We start from the raw sequence: 27,956 nt of genomic DNA, 5'->3' as shown, positions 1-27,956 counted from the left end.
TTCGAGCGCATTTGTTTCTCGATTTTTTATATCTATTTTCTTAAATAGTTGCTGGGCGATGGCCTTAGGCCAAGTGCGTGCGTTATGGTTAACCGTCGAACTAATCCACAATGCAACTTGGTAATCTCCGAATATGGAAAGCATTATCGGGAATAAATAGACAGAAAGAAAGCTACCACCGGTCAGGGACCGAGCATCGCCTTCATTCGGCAGAAATCATTGACAAAAAAATAGTGAATATTAACCCTAGATCACTAAACCCTCGCGAAATTTACGACTGCAGTCGGTATCAATTCGTGGTTCCCGACAATCTGGTATTGTAAGTATAGGGTGCAAAACAGGGCATTTTGTTTTTATTTTCTATATCGGAGACCTTATAATTGTAATTAACTAGTGCATAAGCCATAACTTCCTTTGAATAAAATATGGAGTAGTAATATTTACTATGGTTTCGTAGCAATGTGACATTCCCTCCCTCCCCCCCCCCCCCCTACCACCTAATTTTAGTTTTCTCTGCATTAAAGAATTTGTAATATCTACTTAATGTGATTTAGAATGAGCCCTAGTATAGTTTCCATATCGACTGCATTGCATTCGTCACCCGGTTTTGACCCTTGGGATAAATTATTTTGTTCCACAGAAATTAGAAGATCATGGCCAACAGTTCCGGAGTGAAATTTTGCTTTCCATAACGCGGTCTGCGCTAAAGTGAATGGGTGATGGGGATAACACAGAACGCCTATAGGTAATTTCGGCCAAAACTGAGGTACGAGGGCCTTCGATGTTGTCGGAAGATGAGGGTCAGCCTTGCTTCACGGCAATGATGTCTTCCGTCAGATGATCCTCTTACAAATACAGAGAGAAAAATAATATTAACGTCCCATCGAGGAATCGGCAACCCAGCTCAAGGCCGGAATGGATACGAATTGCGTTAAGCGTTCATCGTCGGTTTGGTTTTTATCCACACTACTGCCGTTAATTGTTCGCATAGTGCGGACTACCTTGCCCTCACATTCTGCTTTTGCCGGACACTGACGTTTCTATTATTGATATGTAACTTATACAATGCTAGCCATTAAATTTTCAACACAATGAAAACAGAATGAAACAAACGTCGAACTGGCATGAAGTATAGTACTTAGGATTATTTATGCAAATAATTATAATTTCATCACAGCGGCACATAGTAGGTAGGAGCGAATGCCATTTACATTCGTTTTTAAAGAAAGATTACGCAGCGGGTTACTCGCGTTGATTGTGAGGCGATCGCGTCATGCCTCACTTACGGAGAAACGTCAACCAGCAGGTGCCCATTTCGATAGCGGAGGGATTGTGGGCTATCGAGACAGCGGTTAGGTGTTTTGCGATAATGTTGCTTACCTTAGTCGGGACCCACTACTGTCGTGGAAATATTTAATCACGAATTGAGGAGTGCCATAACACCATGCGTATCTCAGCTGCTGCACGCGGCTAGCACCCGAGAGGTCACACACATTGTTCACTCGGCCGTTTAGGTTCGTCAACAAACGGCACGTACCTTAAGCAAAGAAATGGGCTTGATTTCAGCACAACTGTCTGGAGCGCAGCGGACCGTCAGCACAACGACCGTTGTTACAGCTAGCCTTGACACTGCAGCAGAGAGGCGCGCTGACAGCTAGCGAATCCAACGAGAACAGTGGCCGCAGGAGTGACACGGCGTCACTTTTTCAGAAGTCCCGATTCTGCGTACAGCATTACAATGGACTTATACCTACGTGGAGACTACCACGACAACGAAAGTTCCCGCTTTCAGTAATCGACATAGGGCCCCAGTAAAGATGCTATTATATGCAGTGCCACTGGCTGCACATTCTGGCTCGTAGTCGCTGATTTGGAAAGCAGCCGTTACATTTCTGACACGCAAAGGCCGTTTGCTGTGCCCTAGCTTAGAGGTCTCTGAAGTTATATCTTAACTAGATGGCGTAGGACTTCGTGTTGCCCTTGTCCTGGCCACAGAAGGTGTTCGACTGTTGCCCCGGTAAGCACGCTCTCGAGATCTCTCACTCATTGAAAACCTATATCGGGATGGACAGACAGGGATTTCAAACCTGCTCCATTTGAGTGCGATCACAGAATCGCAACCACTGCGGTATTTCGTTAGTTCTAACCTCGGACTGTCGCTATGTGATCAAAAGTATCCGGTCACTTCCAAAAACACACATTTTTCATATTAGGTGCATTGTTTTGCCACCTACTGCCAGGTACTCCATATCAGCGACCTCAGTAGTCATTAGACATCGTGAGAGAGCAGAATGGGACGATCCGCAGAACTCACGGACTTCGAACGTGGTCAGTTTATTGGGTGTCACTTGTGTCATACTTCTGTACGCGTGATTTCCACACTCATAAACATACCTTCGATGTGATATACATATATGGAGAAACGTGAATGGACACGTACAGCACAAAAGCGTACAGGCCGACCTAGTCTGTTTTCTGACAGAGACTGCCGACACTTTAAGAGGATCGTAATGTGTAATAGGCAGACGTCTATCCAGACCATCACACCGGAATTCCAAACTGCATCTTGATCCGCTGCGAGTACTATGACAGGTGGGAGCTGAGAAAACTTTGATTTCATTGTCGAGCGGCTGCTCATAAGCCACACATCAGGCCTCGCTTGGTGAAATGAGCGTAAACATTGGACGATTGAACAGTGGAAAAACTTTGTGTGGGTAGACGAATCACGTACACAATGTGGCGATCCGATGGCAGGGTGTGGGTATGGCGAATGCCCGGTGAACGTCATCTACCAGCGTGTGTAGTGCCAACGGTAAAATTCGGAGGCGGTGGTGTTACGGTGTGGTCATGTTTTTCATGGAGGGCGCTTGCACCCCTTGATGTTCTGCGTGGCACAATCACAGCACAGTCCTACATTAATGTTGTAAGCACCTTCTTGCTTCCCACTGTTGAAGAGCAATTCGGGGATGGCGATTGCATCTTTCAGAACGATCGACCACCTGTTCATAATGCACGGCGTGTGGCGGAGTGGTTACACGACAATAACGTCCCTGTAATGGACTGGCCTGACAGTCCTGACCTGAATCCTATGGAGCACCTTTGGGATGTTTTGGAACGCTGACTTCGTGCCAGGCCTCACCGACCGACATCGATACCTCTCCTCAGTGCAGCACTCCATGGAGAATGGGCTGCCATTCCCCAAGAAAGAATCCAGCACCTGATTGAACGTATGCCTGCGAAAGAGGAATTTGTCTTCAAGGCTAAGGGTGGGCCAACACCATATTGAATTCCAGCCTTACCGATGGAGGGCGCCACGAACTTTTAAGTCATTTTGATCACACTGTGCACCTACACGCAAACAACGCAGAACATGAGACAAGCTAATCACAGTAGCAGTCTAGTCACAATTCAACATTTGTCTCTGTGCTGTTCCCGTTATACAGACACATTTGACTAACTTATGATCAGTAGGAGGATGAAGAACGGGGTTTGGGTCGTACAGTCGACATCGGCGATATTATGGATGAGAGAGTGAAGTAATCAACTGTGGCATTTTTAAAGAATTGCGGGAAGCACTTGAAGCAGTTTTAACTGTTTGGAAACAGATCACAGTCCCGCTCAGTCACGTATCTCTATCCACTTATCACCAGCGTTTCAAATTTAGAAGATAAAAATCCATGCAGTGTGTATGTTACAAGTGTTGTTGCGCATAATAGCCACAGACGTAGATAGAGGTAAAAAAGCAATTTATTACCGTCGCCACAGTGTCATAAAGAAATTATATATATATATATATATATATATATATATATATATATATATATTTATTTTCAATATCAAGACCCATATATTAAGATGCCAGAAACACGTATTAACACATCATAATCTACTCGCTAGCAACACATGGTGACAATCAGTGAAACAACTCAGGATGCGCTTGGTAAACAAATATGTACGTAGACTTCTTACCGATTATGTATTTACGCGTATGTAACTGCAGTCTCTAAGTGAGCTGCAACGGAATTTAATTAATGCAGCATTAAATGTAATTTTTAAATGTGTAGAGTTAGTGTTTTCATCGTTTTTTAGGTAATAACTTAATTCATTTTGAAATAACAAGTTAAAGTGCACCAATTTGCCCTCTATGCGTACTTATATCAGTAGATCACAAACGGAAAACAAAAGAACATTGATTACGATAGTTTTTTAACCCCTGATATGCAGTTTAACTACCGCGGTCAATTCTGAAAACAAGGTGTATCCAGCAACAGGCTGCAGTACGCAGACAATCTACTCACAAATTTTAAAACAGACGTATGGAAAGATGAAGTAGATGAAGATGACGCGGAACGTCTGAGACTGTGAATAGAATTTGACAATCTTTGATATTCTGAAGGTAGCACGATCGACGCATACTTTTTTCTTTTAAGCCAGCAGACAATTCGTGTCGGTCTAATAGTTCTCACATGTTGTGACATTGAACAATTAAAGTTGAGTGACCTCCCCACCCCGATTCACGTATTTCTGTGTGACAGGTGGAGTTAAATTAGTGCGAATAGAATTACTGCTTTTACCATTGTCCATATTTACAGGACAGGATAACCCAATAGCGCCTGGTCAGCCAGTTTACAAACGGGAGAAAATCGGGCATATCCATTTCCCACTGGACAGTGTCTAGTAAAGTAATGTAACGTTCAAATCAAACTTTGTGTTGACTCAACTTCAAAAGAGATTGAAGTTGTTTATTATGGATTTTGTTAATACCGGCAGTTTCTCTAATACTTTGTGTCAGTGAAGCTATGTTTGTACACAATGAATAAGGAAGCCTTTCGAACCGAATACTTATTATAATTCCTCGTACAATCTAAAGAAAAATTTCAGAAACAGGAAATGGTGAAAAAAAGTGTTCATTAGCGTGACATCATGCAACTGACAGGTATCATCTACTAACCAATATAAATGCAACGTTATCGTAGCGCCCTATTCATGTCCCTTTACTCTCCTTTTTGTCCGGATTAAAATGCATGATTTCAAGGGGATTATCAGCAAAATGGTAATTTTTGGGGCCTCAGGAGTGCACAAACATTGGCCAAGTCATCGAATGCAGTCTGTGTGAAAGATTTCTTCCACCCCGAAATGTTATTCAAATGTGTAGCTTTTGGCTCAGGAAACAAATATAGATGTTCCTTGCAGCCATTTATCGCTGTTAGTGAATAACGACAACTCAAATTTGTCGATACATACAGGACTGCCTTCCTCAGTGGATCCACTAAGTCACCTGGTTTTTCCAGACACCTTGCTTCTCTCTCCTAGAGCCACTGATGATGAAAATAACATACTAGGCTTTTGGAGGCACATATTAGCTCTAGATGTTTCTGATATTATAGTTCGTGTGGATATTGGAAACTATTTACCGTTCATTCTGATGTGTTGGTGTTCCTTTGGTGTACTTCGAAACAGGAGGCAACTTGTGCTTCCATCCATCATTTTATGAGCATTCAGTTGCATTAAAGAGAAACCTGTATACTACATTTAAGGCTAAAGAAACAGGCCACACTTTAGTAAAACTGTCAGTGAATACTTTTCGTGTAATGTCTTCGTCCTTCGTCCATAACACAATTTTGTTTCGCGCTTCCCGGCGAAGTACTGACTGTAAAATGCTCGTGTCTTTCACAGGGCTTAGAACAAAATCAGCCTGTGGTTCTCCCACAACTAAGGACCTGCCTCTTGACACAGAGCTAGAGAGATACATGTCATGTGGATTACATTCATGCTATGTAACATGTACACAAACCATGCGCGACTCTGATGTCAGTTCCCGACAAAGAGTATGAACTTGCAATACATTTAAACTAGTTTTGAAGTTTAAACTTCAGAACGTAAGTGACTTTTCTGCTAATAAATTACAGTCGTAATTGTATAGAATAAACTGACACACATATAAAAACACATAAGCGCACCGTCATTCCAGGCATTGTCGTTAAAGTTAGAAGGGTGATTGCTGCCTGCCTCACGTACCTTGGGTCGGGAAGGATTATTTTCTTACTGGCTCGGGCTGCTGGCGTGCATTTGCTCTTTTCCATAGCCATCAAATAGCTCACGTCCGCGAGCACTGCCTCCAGATCCGCCATTTTGCGTGCTTTTTCTTTTCACCACCTATTTCACTGCACACACGGACACTTCCTACAGCATATTGTCAATCTAACACCTGAAAAATCATCAGTAAAACTAGCTACGTCCGCGCGTTTCCTTTTTAGATCACCGTGTGTTCCCGAAGTTCGTCGCCTCATTCATTTGAAAAGTGATACACAGTACCGTAACATTTTGATGTCAAACAAGACCTTCTCACTTCCACAACAGATTGCTCACTGACCGGTTAGGTCGACCACTTTCCTCCCTTTGGTCCTGATTGGTTGATTTCTGAAGTAGTTCACAGTGGCACCTACAGATGTCAGAGGAGCGGCAGACGTCAACAGCTGACAAGGGGGCGCGGCCAAACACGCGGTACCAACATAAATTTCTTGATTTCAAAAGTCCCTAGGAGAAAAGCGTGGCCTTCTTTCATATAGAGTGAATTTAAATCTTACCATAAAACTAGCACATTTTGTATGAATAAGTTCGCGTGCCTGAATGACTGTTCGCTAAGCGTTGCACACAAACAAGTCACTAATACGTCTACGGTTCCTAACAATGACGTCATACAGTGAACTAGTAGTCTGCTATGGCAGTGGGCGATTTTAGCAGAAGACACAATTCTAGTTCAGAACATATGTTATAAACAGACAGAAAACAAGAAAATAGAAGTTATTACTAAAGATTTCGGTAAAGGCACCTATGTATAACGAGCAGTGGTCGCTGCACGTTCATAATTCAATACGAAAGTGGATATTATATTGCAGGATCCTTTTGACTATCTTTCAATGTTTCGACGTGGGGCGCAGTTAAGCAGCAAAATATATCGCGAACATTGATATTCATTCTTCTGTTGATCAGAGGTACCTGAAATACCTATGTCTGTGCTTTCGTTTCAATGTATCCGACAAAAAAGTTCATGTAGTTGATGGTATGGTGAAACACAAGAGGATCAATGCATGTGAAGACGAACTATAAGGATTAGGCAATTGACTGACATTATATACAAAACGCGATTCATTTAATCCTGCATATAAATAGTATGCACACGCATCAGAGAAGTGAGAAGCATACTTTTACGCATTTGTCCGGCGACTACCATTTCAAAGCATTGGCTATTTTATTAATATAGAACAAGCACTTTATATTGCTGCTTCTGGTACCAACCCAATGTCACTTCTTTCAAAATGATACATATACTATGTTTGTTAAGAGAATGTTTTAATATAGGGTAATAATTACTCCTAAAATAAATTTCATTTTAGTTCTTGGGTCTGCGTCACAAGCAACATAAAACATCATAAATGTCTCAGTCACACTGAAGTGAGTATTTTACAATTTTCAAGATAATGAATTAAGAAATTTAGGGTCTAGTACTTTCAATACCGCTGGAACTTTGGGCTTCTTTTGTATTTAGGTACTGTGACTCAGAGAGAAAAAAATTAATAAAATGTTATAGCCCTTGTTTTCTAATCCAATCTTTGTGCCTCTGTGATACCTAAAACAAGTTATTCCTTTTATATGAATGGACGTAGAAGAATATATGAAAATAACTGCACGTATTGTAAATGACACTTTTTAAAATTACAAACATTCAGTTTTCGTGAAAAATGCATCATTTGTACACATAGAGATGAACATTTGTTAATACTAAATAAGCTATGAATGAATAAATGAAATGAAATGAAATTTTTCACGCAATTGCGTTCCAAATTTGTTTTGAGTATGCTGCGCTGTAGAAGTTCGCTTGGAAGCCCTTACACATCCACCGTAAAGTACCGATCTCTCTACCGGTGATTTTCATATTTTTGGAGACCCGAAGAAAGACATTCGTGACTCGATTTGCTTCGGAAGAAGGGGTGCACATCTGGATACAATCTCGATTCCGTAGACAACTGCAAACATTTTTCTTTGAAGGCACTGACCGGTTAGTCTCACAGTGGGGTAAATGTATTAACAATTATGGCGATTACTTTCGAAAAAATAAACAGTTTACTTACTTTTGCATCTATCTCGTTTTCATTTGACTGCTCCTTATAGGATTATCACATAACTGCTGATGGTAAGTTTCATTTACGAGTGGCTCTATAGTTATGTTGTAAGATATTATTACTCTCTGTAGTCTATTAGTTTTGTTATGGATGCTTATCCTTACTTCGGAATGTAAATGTGGCTGTATATGGCCATTTAAATCAATCTGTATCATTTTTCCCGTTATAGTACAGGTACCAGTTCATACGCTTATTTAGATTGGGACATGTCTCACACGACTATATAATGGACATAAATCAGAACGATGACCTGAGATTCTGTAAGTGATTCTGCAGAAACAACGAAAAATTGAAAAATGATGCACGATAACATCGGACTCCTTCAACTTGTGGCAGTATATATATATGGTAAATATGATGTAATGAAGAGTGGGATTTGTTCTTGTAGGAACAGTTTCTGCCCCTCTTATTCAACGTATGGGTCGCAGGCCAGAATACGTGTTATGTATAAGTTACCATGGTATTATCCGAGCTGTTCGGAATCACACGAGGGATTATCATCAGCAAAATAATGGATAGTATAATGTGTTTATGGCAAACGTCCTAAGAGTTCATAATTTACTATTTTGTTATTTATAATTTCTAGGTGAATAACAATGCCATACGTGACTAATTTAAAACATTGAAGAAACATGAACATCATGATCATACAGATAACATTTTCAGGTTGTTTGATTTCTGCAGCATACAGATAATACCATAGGTATATGCACATCGAAAATTCAGATGATGTGGTGTGTTTCTGTTTGTTACTTTGTTGTGTATATGTTGTCACCACAGAGGTCCAGAAAACAAAACACTTGGTGGGTGCTGTTCCCATAAGCCACCGCGCCCAGTGTTAGTTTGGGCTGCGCGTAAGCGTATACACTTCACTATTGTGTCGTAATGGAATTGTGTGGTGAGTGTGACACTCAAGAAGCAGTGAAATTCAATAGCTTATGTGATAAGTTAACGACATTGTTTCATGGAAGGAGCCGAGGAGATCGGCAATATATCAATTCTTTACTTGATGAATTTAATTCATTGGATTTTAAGTCTGACATTATACAAAATGCGGAGGTAAGATGTAAATGGTTGAGTGTTTTATTGTTTGTTATGTTGTTAAAAAAATTATACGTATTAATCACTGTAAATAAATTCGGTTAAGGTTGCGTATTTAACCCCCCTCCCTCTGAAATCTTGGTTGTGGCTGCAAAACGGGGTCAACTGAATCTGCCTATATTGGATGTTAGTTTCGTTCCGCGACGTGATGATAGTGGTGTACAGAAATGTATGGCTTTATCGTAAAATTGTGTAAACATGTAGTTAGTTAATGCAATATCAAAAAACTAGAGAAAGAACTTTCACACTGTGCAATTTCGCAACAAATTTCTCTCTTTGAAGTAGGCCTAACAAAATATATCACAGTTGGTCGGAAATGCTTATTAGCTAAGTCTGAGGGTGAATTGCGTGAATAGCCGTAGTTTATAAGCTGGTAGCAGAACAATATGCTGAATGATGTTATCTAATGTAGTAAAGGCAGTATAGCACTTCAGATGCATTATTAAAGTAATTGCTTTCATGTAGATAAAATGCTGAAGAAAACAATTCTTGCAGAGAAATTCACATTAACAGTCTGCTCAGTCTTGTGTGTAAGAATAATTTTTAATGACAGGAATGCCACCTGAGTTTGTGATTTGTTTCTGATTATCTCTGTGTCAACAACGTGTTGAATTCTTCCTTCTATTACATTTATTAATTGGAAATGAGTGTGATTATTACATACTCTCTTTGCACCTTTACAAAACATTTATGTGAATATATAAAACGACTCAGTGCACGTAATTACATTTTTTCCCCAAATGATCCATATAACATAAAATTAACTTGGTCAGTGGAGGTGTAAAAGGATATTTTTTAAAAAATTGTTTCTTTCGTTTTACAAAAATTATAAATTGACATAAAATCTTATATTCTGTATGTGACTGTTATTTTATTTTGTTTAAATGTTCTTCATAACACTTAAACTGAACTGCTGTTAAGGTTAAGATACTGTGCGGTAACATAAGGCCTGAAGTGTTGAGAGGAACTTCACTTTTTAGAGCAAAATGGGAAGCTGGTACTGTGTGTAAAGAGCCAATAACCAAGTCTGAATTTAATAGGCCCACAATCTTGGCAAGATGGTTGCCAACAAAAATTCCCAGCAACTTTGTCCATTGAGAATAACTTTTTTATAACTTCACTATTGTGGTCTCTGTTTTTATTTGTTGTTAATTATGGATATTGTTTAGATTTTGAACATACTTGAATCTTGTTGAGTGTATTACATGTTGGGTTTTTTGAGTTAATTGAACAGTTTTGTGTACATGGCCATTCGGTTACAAGTGAATGATTAAACTTAGGCAGTGCTCAGTCTGAAAGGTATCTGAACATGGCAGTGCTTTTTTAGGCATGGATGGCCCTGTTAAAACTGGTATACCTTTACCTTCCTTCAATCCATGAACTAAATTACCTTGCTAGTTATTGAAGGACCTACAGTTTAACATGGATTTTGAACCACAATACTACTATGCTTTTTTCACATGTAGATGTCATTGCCAGAGGTGGAAGAAACTGTAAGCGACAAAAATTTTTTTTGGAGAATTGAGCCCTGAACGTTTGGCTATGTAGACCAACACTGAGCGGTATGTACACTGATCAGCCAGAATGTAATGGTCACTGGCCAGGTAGCAATATAAACCTGTCCAGGTGATAGCAGCATCACCTGGGGAGGAATGACTGCTAGTCAGTCGCACACACAATGCATGTGGTATCAGTGAGTGTGCTGTCACTGTGTAGAATGGGGAAGGCACATGATCTATGTGTTTTTGACAGAGAGCAGATAGTGATGGCCTGGAGGCTTGGCATGAGCATTTTGGAACAGCATGACTCGTCGAGTGTTCGAGGGGTACTGTGGTAAGTGTCTTCAGCACATGATGAAACCAAGGTGAAACCACATTCAGGTGTTGCGGGATTGGGTGGGCACTCTTTCTTACAGGTGTCAGATGTCATTGCCTGGGCAGACTGGTAAAACAGGACAGGTGGTGAACTGTGGCAGAACTAACATCAGACTTTAATGCTGAGTGGAGTACAAGTGTGTGTGATCACACAGTGCACAGAACAGCTGATAACCCAGGCAAGTACCAATGTTAACACCTAGACGTTGGCAACTACGACAGAAATGGGCATGTGACCATCAGCACTGGCAGAGCATTGTGTGGTCTGATAAAGCCCAATACTTTCTTCTTCATGGGAGGGAACGAATCTGTTGTCTTCTAGGAGAACAGCTCCTTGAAACCTGTTCTGTGGGACAGAGACAAGCTCTTGACGGCTCCATTATGCTCTGCAGAACTTTCACATGGGCATCTGTCAGTCAATTGGATCTTGTGCAAGGCACCGTGATGGTAAAGGAATATCATACACTGGTTGCAGACTACCTACACGACTTCATTGCAATCATGTTTCCTGATGGCAGTGGTAGTTCTAAATAAGATAATGTACTGGTGCCCCAGCTCACCAGATCTGAATGTGCTCGAACACGTCTGGGATGTGATTGAATGTGTCGTCAGAGCTCATCATCCCCTCCTCCCCTCCCTCCCTGGAATTTACGGGAATTAGATGAGTGGTATGTGCAGATGTGGTGCCAGCCCCCTCCAGCAATCTACCAAGGTCTCATTGCTTCCATGCCACAATCTGTTGCTGCTGTTATCTGTGCCAAAGTTGGACATACTGGCTATTAGGTATGTGGTCACAATGTTTTGGCTGATCAGTGTATATTATTGGCAGTTACTGGAAAATGTACTCGTGCCCTCTGCATGACTATCACACACATGGAACATTTGTGTACGTGAGAAAGTGTAAATGAATGTGTGGGTACTATGTTCCATGACATCTCATTTTGATATGTCCAGTCAGCGATGGTGAACAAGAAGATATTATTTAGGTTGCATGCTGATGTCTGGAACTGTTTTGGTTAGTATACACACAATCTGAGTTTGAAGGTATTTGATTCTTATTACATTTGGGAAAATAATCAGTTTTGTAGTGGAAAAAGGGAAGAAATGCTTTACAAAGAACTGCCTAACATTTTCAGTTTTGGTGAGTGTCTCTAAAGTTCATTGATGAAGCTATTATCAGTTACCCTCATGATAATCAAGCAGTTGCTTCTTTCATTTGGGAAAATTGTCCAGTGAGAGACTTTTGGTAAAACTTTGAGGAAATGCTACTGTGGTAAAGTTTGTGGTTTCCCTAAATTATGTAAAACAATTTTTAATGTGTATTCAACAGAGCTACGGCTGATTTTCCTATGTGTTGTCTGAAAAGGCTGAGTACATGCCACTTTTTAAGTTCTCCCATGTAGCGAAAATCCCTGTCAATACTGGGAGTTACATCTGGATCCTCCACGTGGCAGACAAGGTGATTGCTGTGGATGTAGATGCTTGTTGTATGGTGGCTAGTATATGCAAAATCCTCTGTTAGCATTACATTTTTACAGTGTTCTGTCTTTGCCAGTGTTAATTCTGTAGTTAGACTGTTTTATCAGAACATCACATGATACTAAATGTGTTACCTAACTATGCTGTACCAGGTGTAGAAGTATGAAACTGAAATTTAGTTGCAATAATTACACGTCTGTTGTTTGAAACTGATAAACAATATTTTATTCAAAATAATCTCCATTGCTATTTCTACTTTTCTCCCACCTCTCCGGCAGTCTGTGAATGCCAAGCCAAAAAAATAGTACTTCCTTTGAAGCAAACCAGTCAGCAAGTCATTTTCGTACATTTTCATATGAACTGAAATGTTGCTAAGCTAGAGTGTTTCCCAGTGATGCAAATAGATGATAATCTGATGGAGCCAAGTCTGGAGAATAAGCCACATACCTTAGTATTTTCCAACTGAACAACTCGATTGTTTCCCTGACCTGTTTTGCTGTGTATGATGGGGCGTTATCATGGAGCAATATGTATGACTTTGCGTCGCATTCTTCCAGATTCTGCTCATTTTTCAAGTAATTCTCGACTTAAATCAATAATTTGCTGTCAGCAGTGTTCAGTATTAACAGTTTCATCAGGTTTTAGCAGCTCATAATAGACACCCTTCTGATCGCACTAAACACAGAGCAATGTCTTCTTTCCAAAGTGATTTGGTCTTGCTGTGGATGTCGATGATTTGCCTGGATTCACCCATGATTTACAACACTTAGGAGTCTCAAAATATATCCATTTTTCATCACCTGCCACTATTCGATGGAGAAATGACTTTATTCTGTATGTTGTGAGCGGCGTTTCACAAGTGGTCTTTAAATTTGCTTGCTGTCTTTCATTCAGTTCATGCCGAACCCATTTTCCCACTTTCTGTACCTTTTCTATTGTCTTCAAACTTACTTTTTTTGGTGATTTCCTGTGCTTGTCATTTCTCACATTGAAATCAACACATCTGAATTTTTTGAACCACTCAAAACCGTGTGTTTTCCCAAGAGCATGTTTCCTGAAAGCTTCGACAAGCATTTGATGTGATTCTGCAGCAGTTTTCTTCAAATTATAACAGAAAACCAATGCTGTCTGCAAGTTGTAGTCCGAAGGTGCAAAACTCGACATGCTTAAGGGTCTGAAACAGATACCAATCTATAGAACTTGGGTTACTGTGTGTTGACATTTGTCAGCAGCCGTTACATGAAGCAGAGGGTGCTGCGGACATGGTCTCAGAGGCCCTGCACTGATGGCTAGCACCACCTATAGGGAAATTCTGGTTTCATACTTCTACACCTGGTAAATACAAAGTGTAACTAAATTTCCTTTACAGACTATGAGAACTTGTTGTAGCAACTAAGACGGTTAAGTTTAGCATAGGAACTCATGTTTGGAAATCAGCCATTTTCCCACTACATCCAAAATGACACAACATACATTCCTCTCTTACTCCTGCTGCTTGTCATCTGGGCCCACTTAAAAAGAAACTCGATGTGCCAACTACTGACATCACTACCTTATAGTACCTCAATATCATGTTCTGGTACATGCTCGGTCCTCCATCATCTGCTGCAGCCATAACTTCTACCAGTAGTTCTTACTTGGTTGGCACAGGGATCTTGTAAATGAAGGAGTTCATGTGACCCCACAGGTAGTAGCCTAGTAGGTTCAAGTTGGGAGAACATGCAGGCCAAGTAATTGGGCCACCACAGTCTATCCACTGTTGCCCAACTCTTTGTTTTGGATGATCTCTGCCCGCATATGAAAACTGAGATGGTGTGTTATCATGCTAAAACTGCATGTTTTGACGTACATGCAGTGGCACATCTTCCAATTGCCCATGTAGTAAGCCGTCAAGGAACAGAAATTTTATGGTACCCATGAGATGTAGTGTTAGAAGGCGTTGCCCCATCACATGTTTATCCAGGAACCTTGCCCAAATGTTCAGATTATCATTCCTGAAACCCATGGAGTGTGCAGCATGTTGGTTTTCATCAGTCCACATATCACTATTGTGGGAATTGAGAATACATTCCTTGGTGAATCTGGTTTCATCCATGAACAGGTCCGCTGTGAGCAGCCGAACTCATTCACATGACAGTGCAAGAACCACTTCCAGAAGTGGGCCCGTGATGCAATATCTTGTGACTGCATTGTCTGTACATTCTCGGGGTGGTATGGGTGTAGCTGCTGCTCATGTAGAACAAGGCAGACAGTTTGGTAATCCACATTCACCATAACTGATACATTTCTGGTACTTGCTGTCACTTCCTCTTCCACTGCATGGATACACCCTCTTCAAACTAGGGTGTGCAGCACTGCCATGGAGCACCACAGTCTGTGCTAGCACTGGTGAATGTACATGTCTCCAAGGCTTTCAAGTTCACCGTAGCAAAGAGGGAGTGCGAAGGTGTCTGGTGGTGTGGAAAATACTCCACATATAACTGACAGTCAGCACTCCCATTGCACTGAGCTTTTCCATACAGTAACTTCATGTTCGGGCATCTGCAAATGTGTAGCTGACTGTGGTCAACAGCAACACACTAAAAATGAAATATACCAATACAACTTGCACTCTGCACTAATGATTACTACTGTCCAGTAGTACAGTATGAAGAAAGACCACAAGCACAACAGCAGTACAAACCTCTCTGGGCAGATCACAAATTCAACTGAATGGCATGTGAAGAAATCAGTAGTGGGTATGGAACATCAGATGATTGGCGAATAATGTATGTAACACCCTAGTCAGTGATGTCGAAAATGCAGAATATTTGAACATGTGCTGTAGTATTTTGCATCTATTGGGAAAATAGTACGTTTCTGGGCATGAGTTCCAGACTTACGCACTGCTCTTGCTGAGGAATGGGATCACTCTTGTAGAAAGCATTCATTTGGAACAACTGAAGCATTTGATACCTCTCCAGCCGGTCATTGTGGCTGAGCGGTTCCAGGTGCTTAAGTCTGGAACCACGCTGCTGCTACGGTTGCAGGTTTGAATCCTGCCTCGGGTGTAGATGTGTGTGATGTTCTTAGCTTAGTTCGGTTTAAGTAGCTCTAAGTCTAGGGGACTGATGACCTCAGATGTTAAGTCCCATAGTGCTTAGAGCCATTTTGACCATTTGATACCTCTCCAACAATTCACAGACACCTTTCGACCTAACGCAGGCTTTAGGCTACTCTACAAATCAGTATGTCGTCACATCTGAGACTTCATAGACTTCAGTGTACATCACAGATAAGTTTGTCACCACAGATAAGTTTGTCTACACTTTAGAAACTAACACAGATGCAAAAGAAGTGTTGTCAATTTTCTGCTCTATTTTTATTTGCATACGTATGATGATATACAACCACATCATCATGATATTGTGGGATGAAGTCGATATCCAGTATTGTTAGGTCAAGTTTGTCTACACTTTAGAAACTAACACAGATGCAAAAGAAGTGTTGTCAATTTTCTGCTCTATTTTTATTTGCATACGTATGATGATATACAACCACATCATCATGATATTGTGGGATGAAGCCGATATCCAGTATTGTTAGGTCTAGTTGACCCGTTTGTTCAGTTTATTTATTTATTTATTTGTTTATTGTATTTTTAGAGTGTTAATTTTTCATTAAATGTGTTTCTTTTTGTTATTTAAAATTAAATCAAGATTGATGGTTGTTATTGGACAAACATGTTGCAGCTGTGGTATGTTGTTTTTTTTGCATGTATTTTGAAGAACTGCGACTGTGAAATTGTTTAACAATATTTTTTCTTAGTACTTCTTCAGTTAAGTCTCCACTGAAAAAATGTTTTTGGATTGTCAATATATTAAAAAAAGTTAATTTTGGTTCCAGAAAGCTGTTTTAATTGTAAATCAGTGCTGTTGCATTGTTCCGTCAAATGACACCTTTTTGGTTGCTAAAGGATGCCAGTTGTTTAGCAACCTTATTTTGAAACAGAAAGTAAAAGTTGAAGGAAAAACATTGTTATTAGCAATAAACTGGTGTTTAGAGGCAGTCAAGTACTGTTCAGATATTGCAATTCAGTTAAGTCTCCACTGAAAAAATGTTTTTGGATTGTCAATATATTAAAAAAAGTTAATTTTGGTTCCAGAAAGCTGTTTTAATTGTAAATCAGTGCTGTTGCATTGTTCCGTCAAATGACACCTTTTTGGTTGCTAAAGGATGCCAGTTGTTTAGCAACCTTATTTTGAAACAGAAAGTAAAAGTTGAAGGAAAAACATTGTTATTAGCAATAAACTGGTGTTTAGAGGCAGTCAAGTACTGTTCAGATATTGCAATTTTGGATATACTGGGTGCCTTGGAAGTACTACTGTATGGGAATGGAAACCTAGTAAAGGTATGGTAACTTTTATTCCTAATCATGTGGATGGCTGTTATTAATTCAAAATATTTTCAGTGCTTGGTCCCACACAGCTTGTAAAAAATTAAGTTACTAGACCACTGGTTCCTCGTGTTGTGCTGTGTAAGCATGGCAAGATTGAGTTAATGATTGTCTAACATAAGGATGTAAAGTATCCTAGTAACTAAAGCTTAATTCACACAGAACAATTGTAAAGTGCCTTTCCGTTGTAATTTTGTCGTAATTTGACATAGTGGATCTTTGAATACTATTGACTGTTAAGCAAATAAATAAAAACTGCATGAGAGAATTTTTATATTGTGGGATGTCATACTTCAATGATTCGTATGTGTTGTTGGCTGAGTATGTGTGTTTCATACTTACTTCTGTATTGTCTATATAATGCCATTGCACTGCAATGCTATTGCAAATATGTTTTGCACTTGATATGCAGTTTTTCACATAATATTTGCTGCTTATGCTTATAACAAGTTTAATTTAATTATGTTTGTACTCTGTACTTCTAAAGTGTACAGCTTAACTAGAGATATAATGCCAGTGCAGCATTTTTATTGACAAAGTTTTTTCTTTGATCGGCATTGATAGTAACATGTACAATATGTTTAACTTGTTATTTTGAGCAAGTACAGCTTTTATTGGCTATTGCTCATGGTTCAGATGTTAAAAAATCTGAGAGTTGTTCCAACAGTTTACAAGTCTCCAGTGATGGAGTGATTTGTATTATTATATTATTGATGCATTGGATCTTCTGAGCTATATATAAATTTTACATACTGAGTTCTGTTGTTCAGTTTCTGATCTTGTAGGTTTGTAGGGTGAAATAGAATGTCATTTATGTATGCTGTACATAGATACTGTAATTTAAAAACATCTTGTATGTATCCATAATGAATTTTCGCTCTGCAGGTGTGTGTGTGTGTGTGTGTGTGTGTGTGTGTGTGTGTGTGTGTGTGTGTGTGTGTGTGTTGATTTGAAACTTGCTAGAATATTAAATCTGTGTGCCGGACCAGGAATTGCACCTAGGAACTTTGCCTTTTGTAGGCAGGTACTCGAACAACTGAACTGTCCAAGAAGTCTTGCAAGATATGCAGGATGACTTTTTGAGTTTTAGAAGGTAGGAGGTAATGCACTGGAGGAAGTAAAGCTGTACAGACGGAATGTGAACTGTGCTCAGGTAGCTCATTTGGTAGAGCACTTGCCTTTGTCAGGCAAAGGTCTTTGGCTCAAGTCTCAGTCTGTAATACAGTTTTAATTTAGCAGGAAGTTTGAAATCAACACAGGCACTGTTGCAGAGTGAAAATTCAATCTGAATACAATTATCAAGGCTGTGTCTAACATCCTTCCTTCCAGGCCTGCTAGTCCTGCAATTTATGCAGGAGAACTTTTGTGAAGTTTGGAAGGTAGGAGATGAGGTACTGGCAGAAGCAAAGCTGTGAGGGCAGATCGTGAATCGTGCTCGGGTAGCTCAGTTGGTAGAGTCCTGGTCCAGCACACAGTTTTAATCTGCCAGGATGTTTCTTGTAAGTACATTATTCATTTTTGTAAGGTTTCAAAACCTTTGTATTTAAATAAGTTCTGTTCATTTGTGTTATGATTCCTCATGATGATTGATAGCATTTGAAACTTGTGGCAATAATGAAGATTTCCATGTTGACAGTGTTCTATGATTTTTAACAGATTATTTACTTGTTTTGCATGCGTGTGATATTTGATTCTGTAGTATTATATAAACTTAATATGAGGGAATTAAAGTTTGTGTGGGTTTTTAATAACAATTTCTTTTTAATTAGTTCGACAACAAGAACTACATTTACGATATATCATGCAAATTATTGTTCGTAGGTGAATGAGGTAGTTGAGTGTTGTGCTAACTTCTTCTTTGCTTCTTTTTTCCATTTAGTGCCCATACTAAACACACAATGTCTGCTTTATAAAAGTATTGAAGATTAACTAGCTGCACTGTATGTTTTCTGTCAATATTTGTTTATCTACACTCACGCTCATAAATTAAGGATAATGCTGATACATGGTGAAACAACACTCTGGTGGGCGGTTTGCGAGTTTAAACCACCTCGGGGTATGACCATGTGGTGCGGTCATCGCACGGTGGCGCTGGCAGCTGTCCACATAAGCAGAAGTGTGTTGGTGCATGTCAGAGTACAGTGCAGCGAGTAAGTGTGCAGATGTTTTCAGATGTGCTAACGGTGACTGTGTGTTGAAAATGGCTCAAAAAACACACATTGATGAGGTTACAAGGGGTGGAATACTAGGGCGACTGGAGGCTGGTAAACACAGCAGGTCGTAGCACGGGCCCTCCGTGTGCCACAAAGTGTGATCTCAAGATTATGGCTACGATTCCAGCAGACAGGAAACATGTCCAGGTGCTACAGTACAGGACGTCTACAGTGTACAAGACCACAAAAAGACCGATGTCTCACCACCAGTGCCCACAGACGGCTACGGAGTACTGCAGGTAGCCTTGCTCGGGACCTTACCACAGCCACTGGAACAGTTGTCTCCAGACACACAGTCTACAGACAACCAAACAGACATGGTTTATTTGCTCGGAGACCTGCAAGGTGCATTCTACTGACCCCTGGTCACAGGAGAGCCCGTAAAGCCTGGTGTCAAGAACACAGTGCATGGTCATTGGAATAGTGGTCCCAGCTTATGTTCTCGGACGAGTCCAGGTATAGTCTGAACAGTGATTCTCGCCAGGTTTTCATCTGGCATGAACCAGAAACCAGATACCAACCCCTTAATGTCCTTGAAAGGGACCTGTATGGGGGTCATGGTTTGATGGTGTGGGGTGCGATTATGATTGGTGCATGTACAACCCTACATGTCTTTGACAGAGGAACTGTAACAGGTCAGGTGTATCGGGACATTATTTTGCACCAGTATGTCGACCTTTTCAGGGGTGCAGTGGGTCCCACATTCCTCCTGATGGATGACAATGCACAGCCCCTACCAAGCTGTCATCATGGCGGAGTACCTTGAAACAGAAGATATCAGGCGAATGGAGTGGCCTGCCTGTCCTCCAGACATAAACCCCATCGAGCACCTCTAGGATGCTCTTGGTCAACAAATCGCTGGATGTCTTTAAACCCCTAAGACACTTCAGGAGCTACGACAGGCACTGTTGCAAGAATGGGAGGCTATACCCCAGCAGCTGCTCGAGCACCTGATCCAGAATATGCCAACGCATTGTGCGGCCTGTGTACATGTCCATGTTGATCATATCCCATATTGATGTTGGGGTACATGCGCAGGAAACAGTGACATTTTGTAGCACATGTGTTTCAGTACAGTTTTCTCAACTTATCACCAATACCGTGGACTTACAGACCTGTGTTGTGTGTGTCCCCTATGTGCCTATGCTATTAGCGCCAGTTCTGTGACACCACGTTGTGTGACACCACATTCTTCAATTATCCTTAATTTATGAGCATGAGTGTAGCTCCAATCAAAGATACAATAATTGTAACAGTAACAGTGAAGTGATCACTTACCTAAACATATCGCTATACTGGTCGCATTTTAACTAAAAGATCACTTTGTAAAGTGTATTTTTGTACTCGAGTGACATAAAATTTGTATTACATTGTGTTAGTGCGATATATTTGAATGGTTTTATTCAATAAATCTAAATGTTTACATTTTTCATGATGGCGCTAGGCAGAGGTATTAATTAAAAAAGCTGGCAATGTGGGTGGTTTTAACTTTTTTTCAAAAAGTTTCATTTCTCAGAAAGTAGCTGAAGGAAATTATATTTTTAAATTATTTTGTTTTCAGCTGTCATGCGATATTTTTTCCGAAGATGGTACTCTGATGCTTCTCTCTGACCAAGAAGGTAATGATGTGTCCAGAAAACTATCAGTGACATCAGTGTGGGATGTTCGCTTGCTTGCTCTGAGATGTCTCCAGTCTGTTACACACATTGCAGATACTAATGTAAATGATCAAAATTCTATCTTGGAATTAGCACAACTTGAAAAATGTGCTTGTGTTTTCTTTAGCTACCTCCACGCCGATAGAAAACAGGATCAAAATGAACTAAATTATGTGAAGGTTAGTAAGAATAGTTGTTTACATTTTTAGTATAACTATTTTTTTAGGTTACCCTCTTGGAACTGCCATCACACAATATCATAGGAGTGAATATGAATATTCTTGGTGTATACTGTTGATGAAAAGTTGACCAGAAATACAAGAGCTTTTAATAAGTAGCTCTTATGATGTTACAGTGGACACTTTACTTCAGTGTATGTATATGGTCACTTTGCAAGGAAAGGAAAACAGAACTGGGAATAGACTGAAAATATTTAAGAAATCTAGCTTCATTAGTTCTCGTGAATGCAGTGCCCATTAAATCATTCCATTACCTTTTTTATCTATTGGAAAAATGCATGAAATATTACATCAATAACGTTTTATGTTCATTTTGTTTGCTGGTATACTTCATGGCCTGATGGAAGTCTTCCTGTAATCTGGTTAAAATTATTGATGATTGACACTTCATGTGTTGTAGTTGGTTTTGTCCAGAGTGCTAAACATCATGCCTGAACCATTCGCCGTTGCCATAGGTCACCTCTAATGCCTTGTCTGGCCGGTCTGGATGTGACCTAGCGTGCCACACTTGAAACACTTTGTTTCACGATGTGGACATTCTTTCCTACTGTGAGTAGAAAAACACTGTGGAGAAGATTGCTACACTTTATTCTAAACCACACCTTCTGTACAACATGACCAAAAGATTTTGCTTTTAATCTGAGCCCCATTTTTATTCACTTTAACATTAACTGTAGACTAAGTACCTTGAGCACTACAAACAAGGGAAATAGATGGAGCCTGAAAATCAACTTCAGTTCTGTCCACAATACTTTGAGGTTCTGTAATTGACAGAACTGTGTCCAGATCAGGATCTGGCAGTTTAGGATAGTAGCAAGTATACATGCACCAGACTATAACTTAGTCTGCAAGACCACTTGAACCCACAACTTCTTGTTAGCCCTTTTAGTTCAACAATCCACTGTTTTCATGACTGTTTAGGGTGCTTCTTAAGACAAAAAGATTTAAACCTCGCCACAGAGACTTGAATCTTTGTCTTGTAATGCTCGTCCTAAGGATTTCCTGATAATCAACAGCTTCTGGTTACGAGTTGGCCCGCAGCAACTGGCTGTGGTGTTGCTTGTTGTGACAATAAGTTCGTAATCTGTGGAACACTGAGAACCTGTCATTCAGTCTGCTGTGTCTGAAACTGAGCAACTTCTGTTAATGATGATTCATGTGGGGGTTTTGGCGTGGTTAAACATTTTAGACTAGATACAAGAACACAGAAAAATTATTGCTGCTGTGGCTAGTGGAACACCAGCCATGTCCACACAGGCAGGTGAAGGTGGCATTCGATTCAAAAACTCTTCATTGCCATGTTGATATGTCATAGCAAGCATAGACAAAAGTTCTACAGTTTTAACTTCTGAAGGATGTTGAGAAGCTTGTACTACATAAAGGTATCATTAGATCAGTCCCAGTAAAACATTTCAATAAGAAGTGCTTATCTTTAGAAGGCACCCCTGCTCGTAATTGGGACAATAATACACAATATGATCTTAGAAAGCGCTTGGTGATAAATTTTTCTTTAGATTGAACAATAATACTGCTGTTTTCGAAACTTTGTAGTTCACATACTGAATAATTGTTCTACACAAAAACATCTTCAGACTAACAAGACAGTCAAATATCTCTTTCTTATACTTAAATTTGAACTTACTGCTCTGACTAACGACACCAGCTCGCTGCTAGATCTCAGCTACGATGAGACTGTTATCACAGTGAGCAAGCAACACTGTGGTCTCACGTAAATATACTTTCATACAGTGGCAGCGTACAGGATTTCTCAAGAGCATGTTTTTGTCAGTGCCTCTCATATTTGTGGCTGTGTATGTCAGTGACGATGTTTAGCTTGTGGTTCTGTCGTGAGCTTCACTCTTCGGATGACACCGCAGTCTCCATCCTTCTCTTGTAGTCTGCTAAGTTCTTCATCTAATGCTTGCAACATTACATTGATTCCTGCAACAGGGAGAATGAGATAATGAGGAATAGAAACCAATGGTATCATCAGGTACCTGGCTAGGCTTGTAATCTTAAATGCTCATCTGAAACAACAGACGCTGGTGACAAGCCGAAACTGTATGAAACAGTTTTGAAATTGAGTAGCTGACTGCAAATTCTGTAACATCAGCTGTGCCAGGTGTAGATCTAGTACCCAATGGTGACATATGAAAATCGGTGCTGGACCGGGATTCGAACCCGGATTTCCTGCATATTGTGAGTGGTAGCCTTAATCACTTCAGCTACCTGTGCATGCTCCCTGGACTGATCCATTTATGTGTGTCACACTGTCTACATTTGTCAATTGTGAAGGTGATGAAGTTAGTCGACTATGATAAGAGGGTGTAGATGATCTGACATGTGGAAGTTTGGATTGGTCTGAGGAGCATACACATATAGCCAAAGTGGTTAAGGCGACAACCCAAAATAAGCGGAAAATTGAGGTTTGAGTCTCAGTCTGGCACAAATTTAAATAAGTCACCATTGGATAGCAGATCTTTGCCTAATACAGCTGTCAGGGAAATCAGTCAGTGAATTAATTAGGAAATCATTTACTGTAATTGCCATGTGTATGTGCACATGGTGAGTGTAAGTGTATGTTGTATAGTATAGTATAGTATAGGGTAGTGTCTTATTTGCATTGTCGTTATGTGGTGTTGATAATGATGGTGATGGTAGTGATGAGACAAAATCTAGTGCTGACACATAGCTTACTCATTGTGACAAAAATGACTCCAGATTCTACAGATCGATCATCACGAGACAGCATCACAAGTCCTTCCTACATGATATGCTGTGAAGATGATTGCAATTCAGTCCATGCATTTGATGTAAAGTTTGGTAATAAGGAATTAATATTACCACCATTCCTCCACTTGCCAACCAAAGTGTTTACACCATTAGAATTTTAACTGGCTTCCTCTGAGTCAGCTGACACCACAGGAGAGTATTTTATCAACCTTGTCTGTTGAGGTAGGTTATTTTGCGTAAATTGAAGTGGCAATTGATCAACAAATGTTTGAGTAATCTGTAGCTATTGCAACAATGAGATCATTGCCACTGGGGATAGAAGTGGAACATTTTATGATTCTTTTAATGTGGACTAAGTGAGATTCCTGATCAGGATTTTACTTCAGTAGTAGCACTGCTTCTCTCCATGTCTATCTTCTTGCATTTCTTGTAGTGACGTTTTTTTAAATTACAAACGCAACACTGTTTAACATAAGTTGTGAACCTTCCACATTTACTGACATGAGTAATATAGTGATCATCAACATATATTTAATAATTTAGGCACTTCAAGTACCACAGGTCAGTATCTGCACTACGGATGTTTAGACAGAGTGGTATCATTTTTACAGTACATTTGTGCTGTCAAATTGTAACAAACGACATGAAGGTGGTTTTAGTTACATAGTCACTGCACATAGTAGCTTTTCACCGGTACCCCCGGAAACCATCCTAGTAACCATTGATGCCACTTCTTTATACACAAATATTCCGCACACCCAGGGCCTCGCTGCGATGGAGCACTTCCTTTCACGCCGATCACCTGCCACCCTACCTAAAACCTCTTTCCTCATTACCTTAGCCAGCTTCATCCTGACCCACAACTTCTTCACTTTTGAAGGCCAGACATACCAACAATTAAAGGGAACAGCCATGGGTACCAGGATGGCACCCTCGTACGCCAACATATTTATGGGTCGCTTAGAGGAAGCCTTCTTGGTTACCCAGGCCTGCCAACCCAAAGTTTGGTACAGATTTATTGATGACATCTTCATGATCTGGACTCACAGTGAAGAAGAACTCCAGAATTTCCTCTCCAACCTCAACTCCTTTAGTTCCATCAGATTCATCTGGTCCTACTCCAAATCCCATGCCACTTTCCTTGACGTTGACCTCCATCTGTCCAATGGCCAGCATCACACGTCCGTCCACATCAAACCCACCAACAAGCAACAGTACCTCCATCATGACAGCTGCCACCCATTCCACATCAAACGGTCCCTTCCCTACAGCCTAGGTCTTCGTGGCAAACGGATCTGCTCCAGTCCGGAATCCCTGAACCATTACACCAACAACCTGAAAACAGCTTTCGCATCCCGCAACTACCCTCCCGACCTGGTACAGAAGCAAATAACCAGAGCCACTTCCTCATCCCCTCAAACCCAGAACCTCCCACAGAACAACCCCAAAAGTGCCCCACTTGTGACAGCATACTTTCCGGGACTGGATCAGACTCTGAATGTGGCTCTCCAGTAGGGATACGACTTCCTCAAATCCTGCCCTGAAATGAGATCCATCCTTCATGAAATCCTACCCACTCCACCAAGAGTGTCTTTCCGCCGTCCACCTAACCTTCGTAACCTGTTAGTTCATCCCTATGAAATCCCCAAACCACCTTCCCTACCCTCTGGCTCCTACCCTTGTAACCGCCCCCCGGTGTAAAACCTGTCCCATGCACCCTCCCACCACCACCTACTCCAGTCCTGTAACCTGGAAGGTGTACACGATCAAAGGCAGAGCCACATGTGAAAGCACCCACGTGATTTACTAACTAATCTGCCTACACTGTGAAGCTTTCTATGTGGGAATGACCAGCAACAAACTGTCCATTCACATGAATGGACACAGGCAGACAGTGTTTGTTGGTAATGAGGATCACCCTGTGGCTAAACATGCCTTGGTGCACGGCCAGCACATCTTGGCACAGTGTTGCACCGTCCGGGTTATCTGGATACTTCCCACTAACACCAACCTGTCAGAACTCCGGAGATGGGAACTTGCCCTTCAGTATATCCTCTCTTCTCGTTATCCGCCAGGCCTCAACCTCCGCTAATTTCTAGTTGCCGCCACTCATACCTCACCTATCTTTCAACAACATCTTTGCCTCTTTACTTCCGCCTCGACTGACATCTCTGCCCAAATTCTTTGTCTTTACAAATGTCTGCTTGTGTCTGTGTATGTGCGGATGGATGTGTGTGCATGTGCGAGTGTATACCTGTCCTTTTTTCCCCCTAAGCTAAGTCTTTCCACTCCCGGGATTGGAATGACTCCTTACCCTCTCCCTTAAAACCCACATCCTTTCGTCTTTCCCTCTCCTTCCCTCTTTCCTGGCGAAGCAACCGTTGGTTGCGAAAGCTAGAATTTTGTGTGTATGTTTGTGTTTGTTTGTGTGTCTATCGACCTGCCAGCGATTTCGTTTGGTAAGTCTTATCATCTTTGTTTTTAGATATATTTTTCCCACGTGGAATGTTTCCCTCTATTATATTGTAGATATTTCTGTATAAAAGTATTTCCAGGTATTCTAACTGTGAAACTACTGTTAGTGAGTAAGACTTTATGGAATAAATAGTAAGTCTCACTGTAATAGGGCATGAATAAGAAATTAGTTATTTTGTGTAACCGTCAAATGTGTTTTCCACAAAACAGAAACAAATAATGAGGAAAATTACTGTATATTTGTGCCAGGAGTGGTATGAGAACTAGGAGTGGGGGTTCCACCTTGTTCCTTTATTTTACATTGTTTCTGGATGTGGTTCTTTTTTTTTTTTTTTAAGTGGACATAGCAAAAGCACACAATTTCTATATAGTGTTATTCATAGTTTCTTTCCAATATAGGGCATATGTTGGGAAACGTTTGTAACTTGGATGGAATTTATCTCTTATATTTCAGATAATAATCACATGCTTGCTGGGACTGCAAAATATATTTTGTCAGTCAAAAGAAATGTTGGACAAATATGTTGGTGATGCCCTTGGTATTGTCAAAGCTTATATGTTGTTTGGTTTGCCAGGCCACACAGAGCTCAAACCTCAGAAAGTCTTTCCAAGTATATTCGCTCAAGCTGATTTAAGACCACCTTCCAGCAATTCAGTAAAGGTGAATAAGGTATGTGTGTTTGTATTTGTAATGTTTGTCGTTTAACAAGAAATTCAAACACAAATGTTTTTACGGTTAATATAAATAGGTTAAGCATTACCTGCTGCTGTTGTTCATGTATAGAGTGGATGTTGGCAATTTGCTTCCATGTCAAGTTGCACGCATCTAGCACTAGGAAGTGAATTACCCACATTTTTTGAATTGCCTTTACTTCGTGTTTTGCATTTTCTGGTGACTCATGTTTCTGTTCTACACACTGGTGATTACATTTGCAGCACAGTGAAAACAAAACACAACAAATATCAAATTTGCATCATATGTACTGCATGCTCAGATAGGCATCACAACCGTAGGAAATAGGTAGGATTAATGTCATCTACATTCTGTAGTGTATAAGATTCAAGGTCAGGTACACTCGCGTAGCACATTGCTTGTAAGCCAAAGTTGCTAGAGTTTTTCCAGAGATTGATCAAACATGGCGACAAAGTGATCTATGTATAAAACAGTGAGACAATGGTAATAAAAGAGTTACTATTCTGAAAATATAAATATAAAAGGAAACAATAAGAACTACAGGCTATATTGAAGAAAGATGGAATATAGTAAAACAGGAATGAAGTAATAATATAAAAGGAAACAGTAAGAGCAATGGGGAAGCAGTATATCTCAGATTATGTTACTAATAAGTGAACTGATAGACAGTGAATTAATTGTCTGAATCAAAGCCCTGTGAGAATATTGAAGTAATAGTGAAACGGCGACTATATTGGTAATAGAAGTATGAAAACCGAATAGAAAATTTGTAACTAATACTAACAGTAAACCTAAATAAATAAATTATTATAACAGGAAACTGTTTGATGGAAAGTACTACAAAATAAAATGTTTCTTTACAAAGTAGACAC

General features: G+C 40.2%; 2 protein-coding genes across 3 annotated transcripts in view; one reads left to right on the top strand and one right to left on the bottom strand.

Annotated features, from left to right (window-relative positions):
* The window catches only part of LOC124784259 (G protein-coupled receptor kinase 1), a 1,113,962-nt gene extending 1,107,582 nt beyond the window's left edge, over positions 1 to 6,380 (bottom strand). The window contains exon 1 of the mRNA XM_047254087.1: positions 6,019 to 6,380. Within this exon, the coding sequence (XP_047110043.1) occupies positions 6,019 to 6,131 (113 nt within the window). The 5' untranslated portion in view covers positions 6,132 to 6,380. The remainder of the gene's footprint in view (positions 1 to 6,018) is intronic.
* A 2,639-nt stretch (positions 6,381 to 9,019) lies between these two features.
* The window catches only part of LOC124795675 (HEAT repeat-containing protein 6), a 71,407-nt gene continuing 52,470 nt past the window's right edge, over positions 9,020 to 27,956 (top strand). Inside the window, exons 1-4 of one of the 2 annotated variants that reach the window (XM_047259750.1) lie at positions 9,020 to 9,242; positions 16,782 to 17,027; positions 20,847 to 21,122; positions 26,845 to 27,060. In XM_047259750.1, the coding sequence (XP_047115706.1) occupies positions 9,069 to 9,242; positions 16,782 to 17,027; positions 20,847 to 21,122; positions 26,845 to 27,060 (912 nt within the window). In that variant the 5' untranslated portion in view covers positions 9,020 to 9,068. Of the gene's footprint in view, positions 9,243 to 16,781; positions 17,028 to 18,520; positions 18,572 to 20,846; positions 21,123 to 26,844; positions 27,061 to 27,956 lie in introns of those variants that run through there. The other variant, XM_047259759.1, reaches the window with a different exon arrangement.

The sequence above is a fragment of the Schistocerca piceifrons genome, chromosome 1, assembly GCF_021461385.2.
Source record: "Schistocerca piceifrons isolate TAMUIC-IGC-003096 chromosome 1, iqSchPice1.1, whole genome shotgun sequence".
NCBI classification, from domain to species: Eukaryota; Metazoa; Arthropoda; class Insecta; order Orthoptera; family Acrididae; genus Schistocerca; species Schistocerca piceifrons.
Note: the sequence above shows the minus strand (reverse complement) of the source record. Positions and strands in the feature narration are given on the sequence as shown.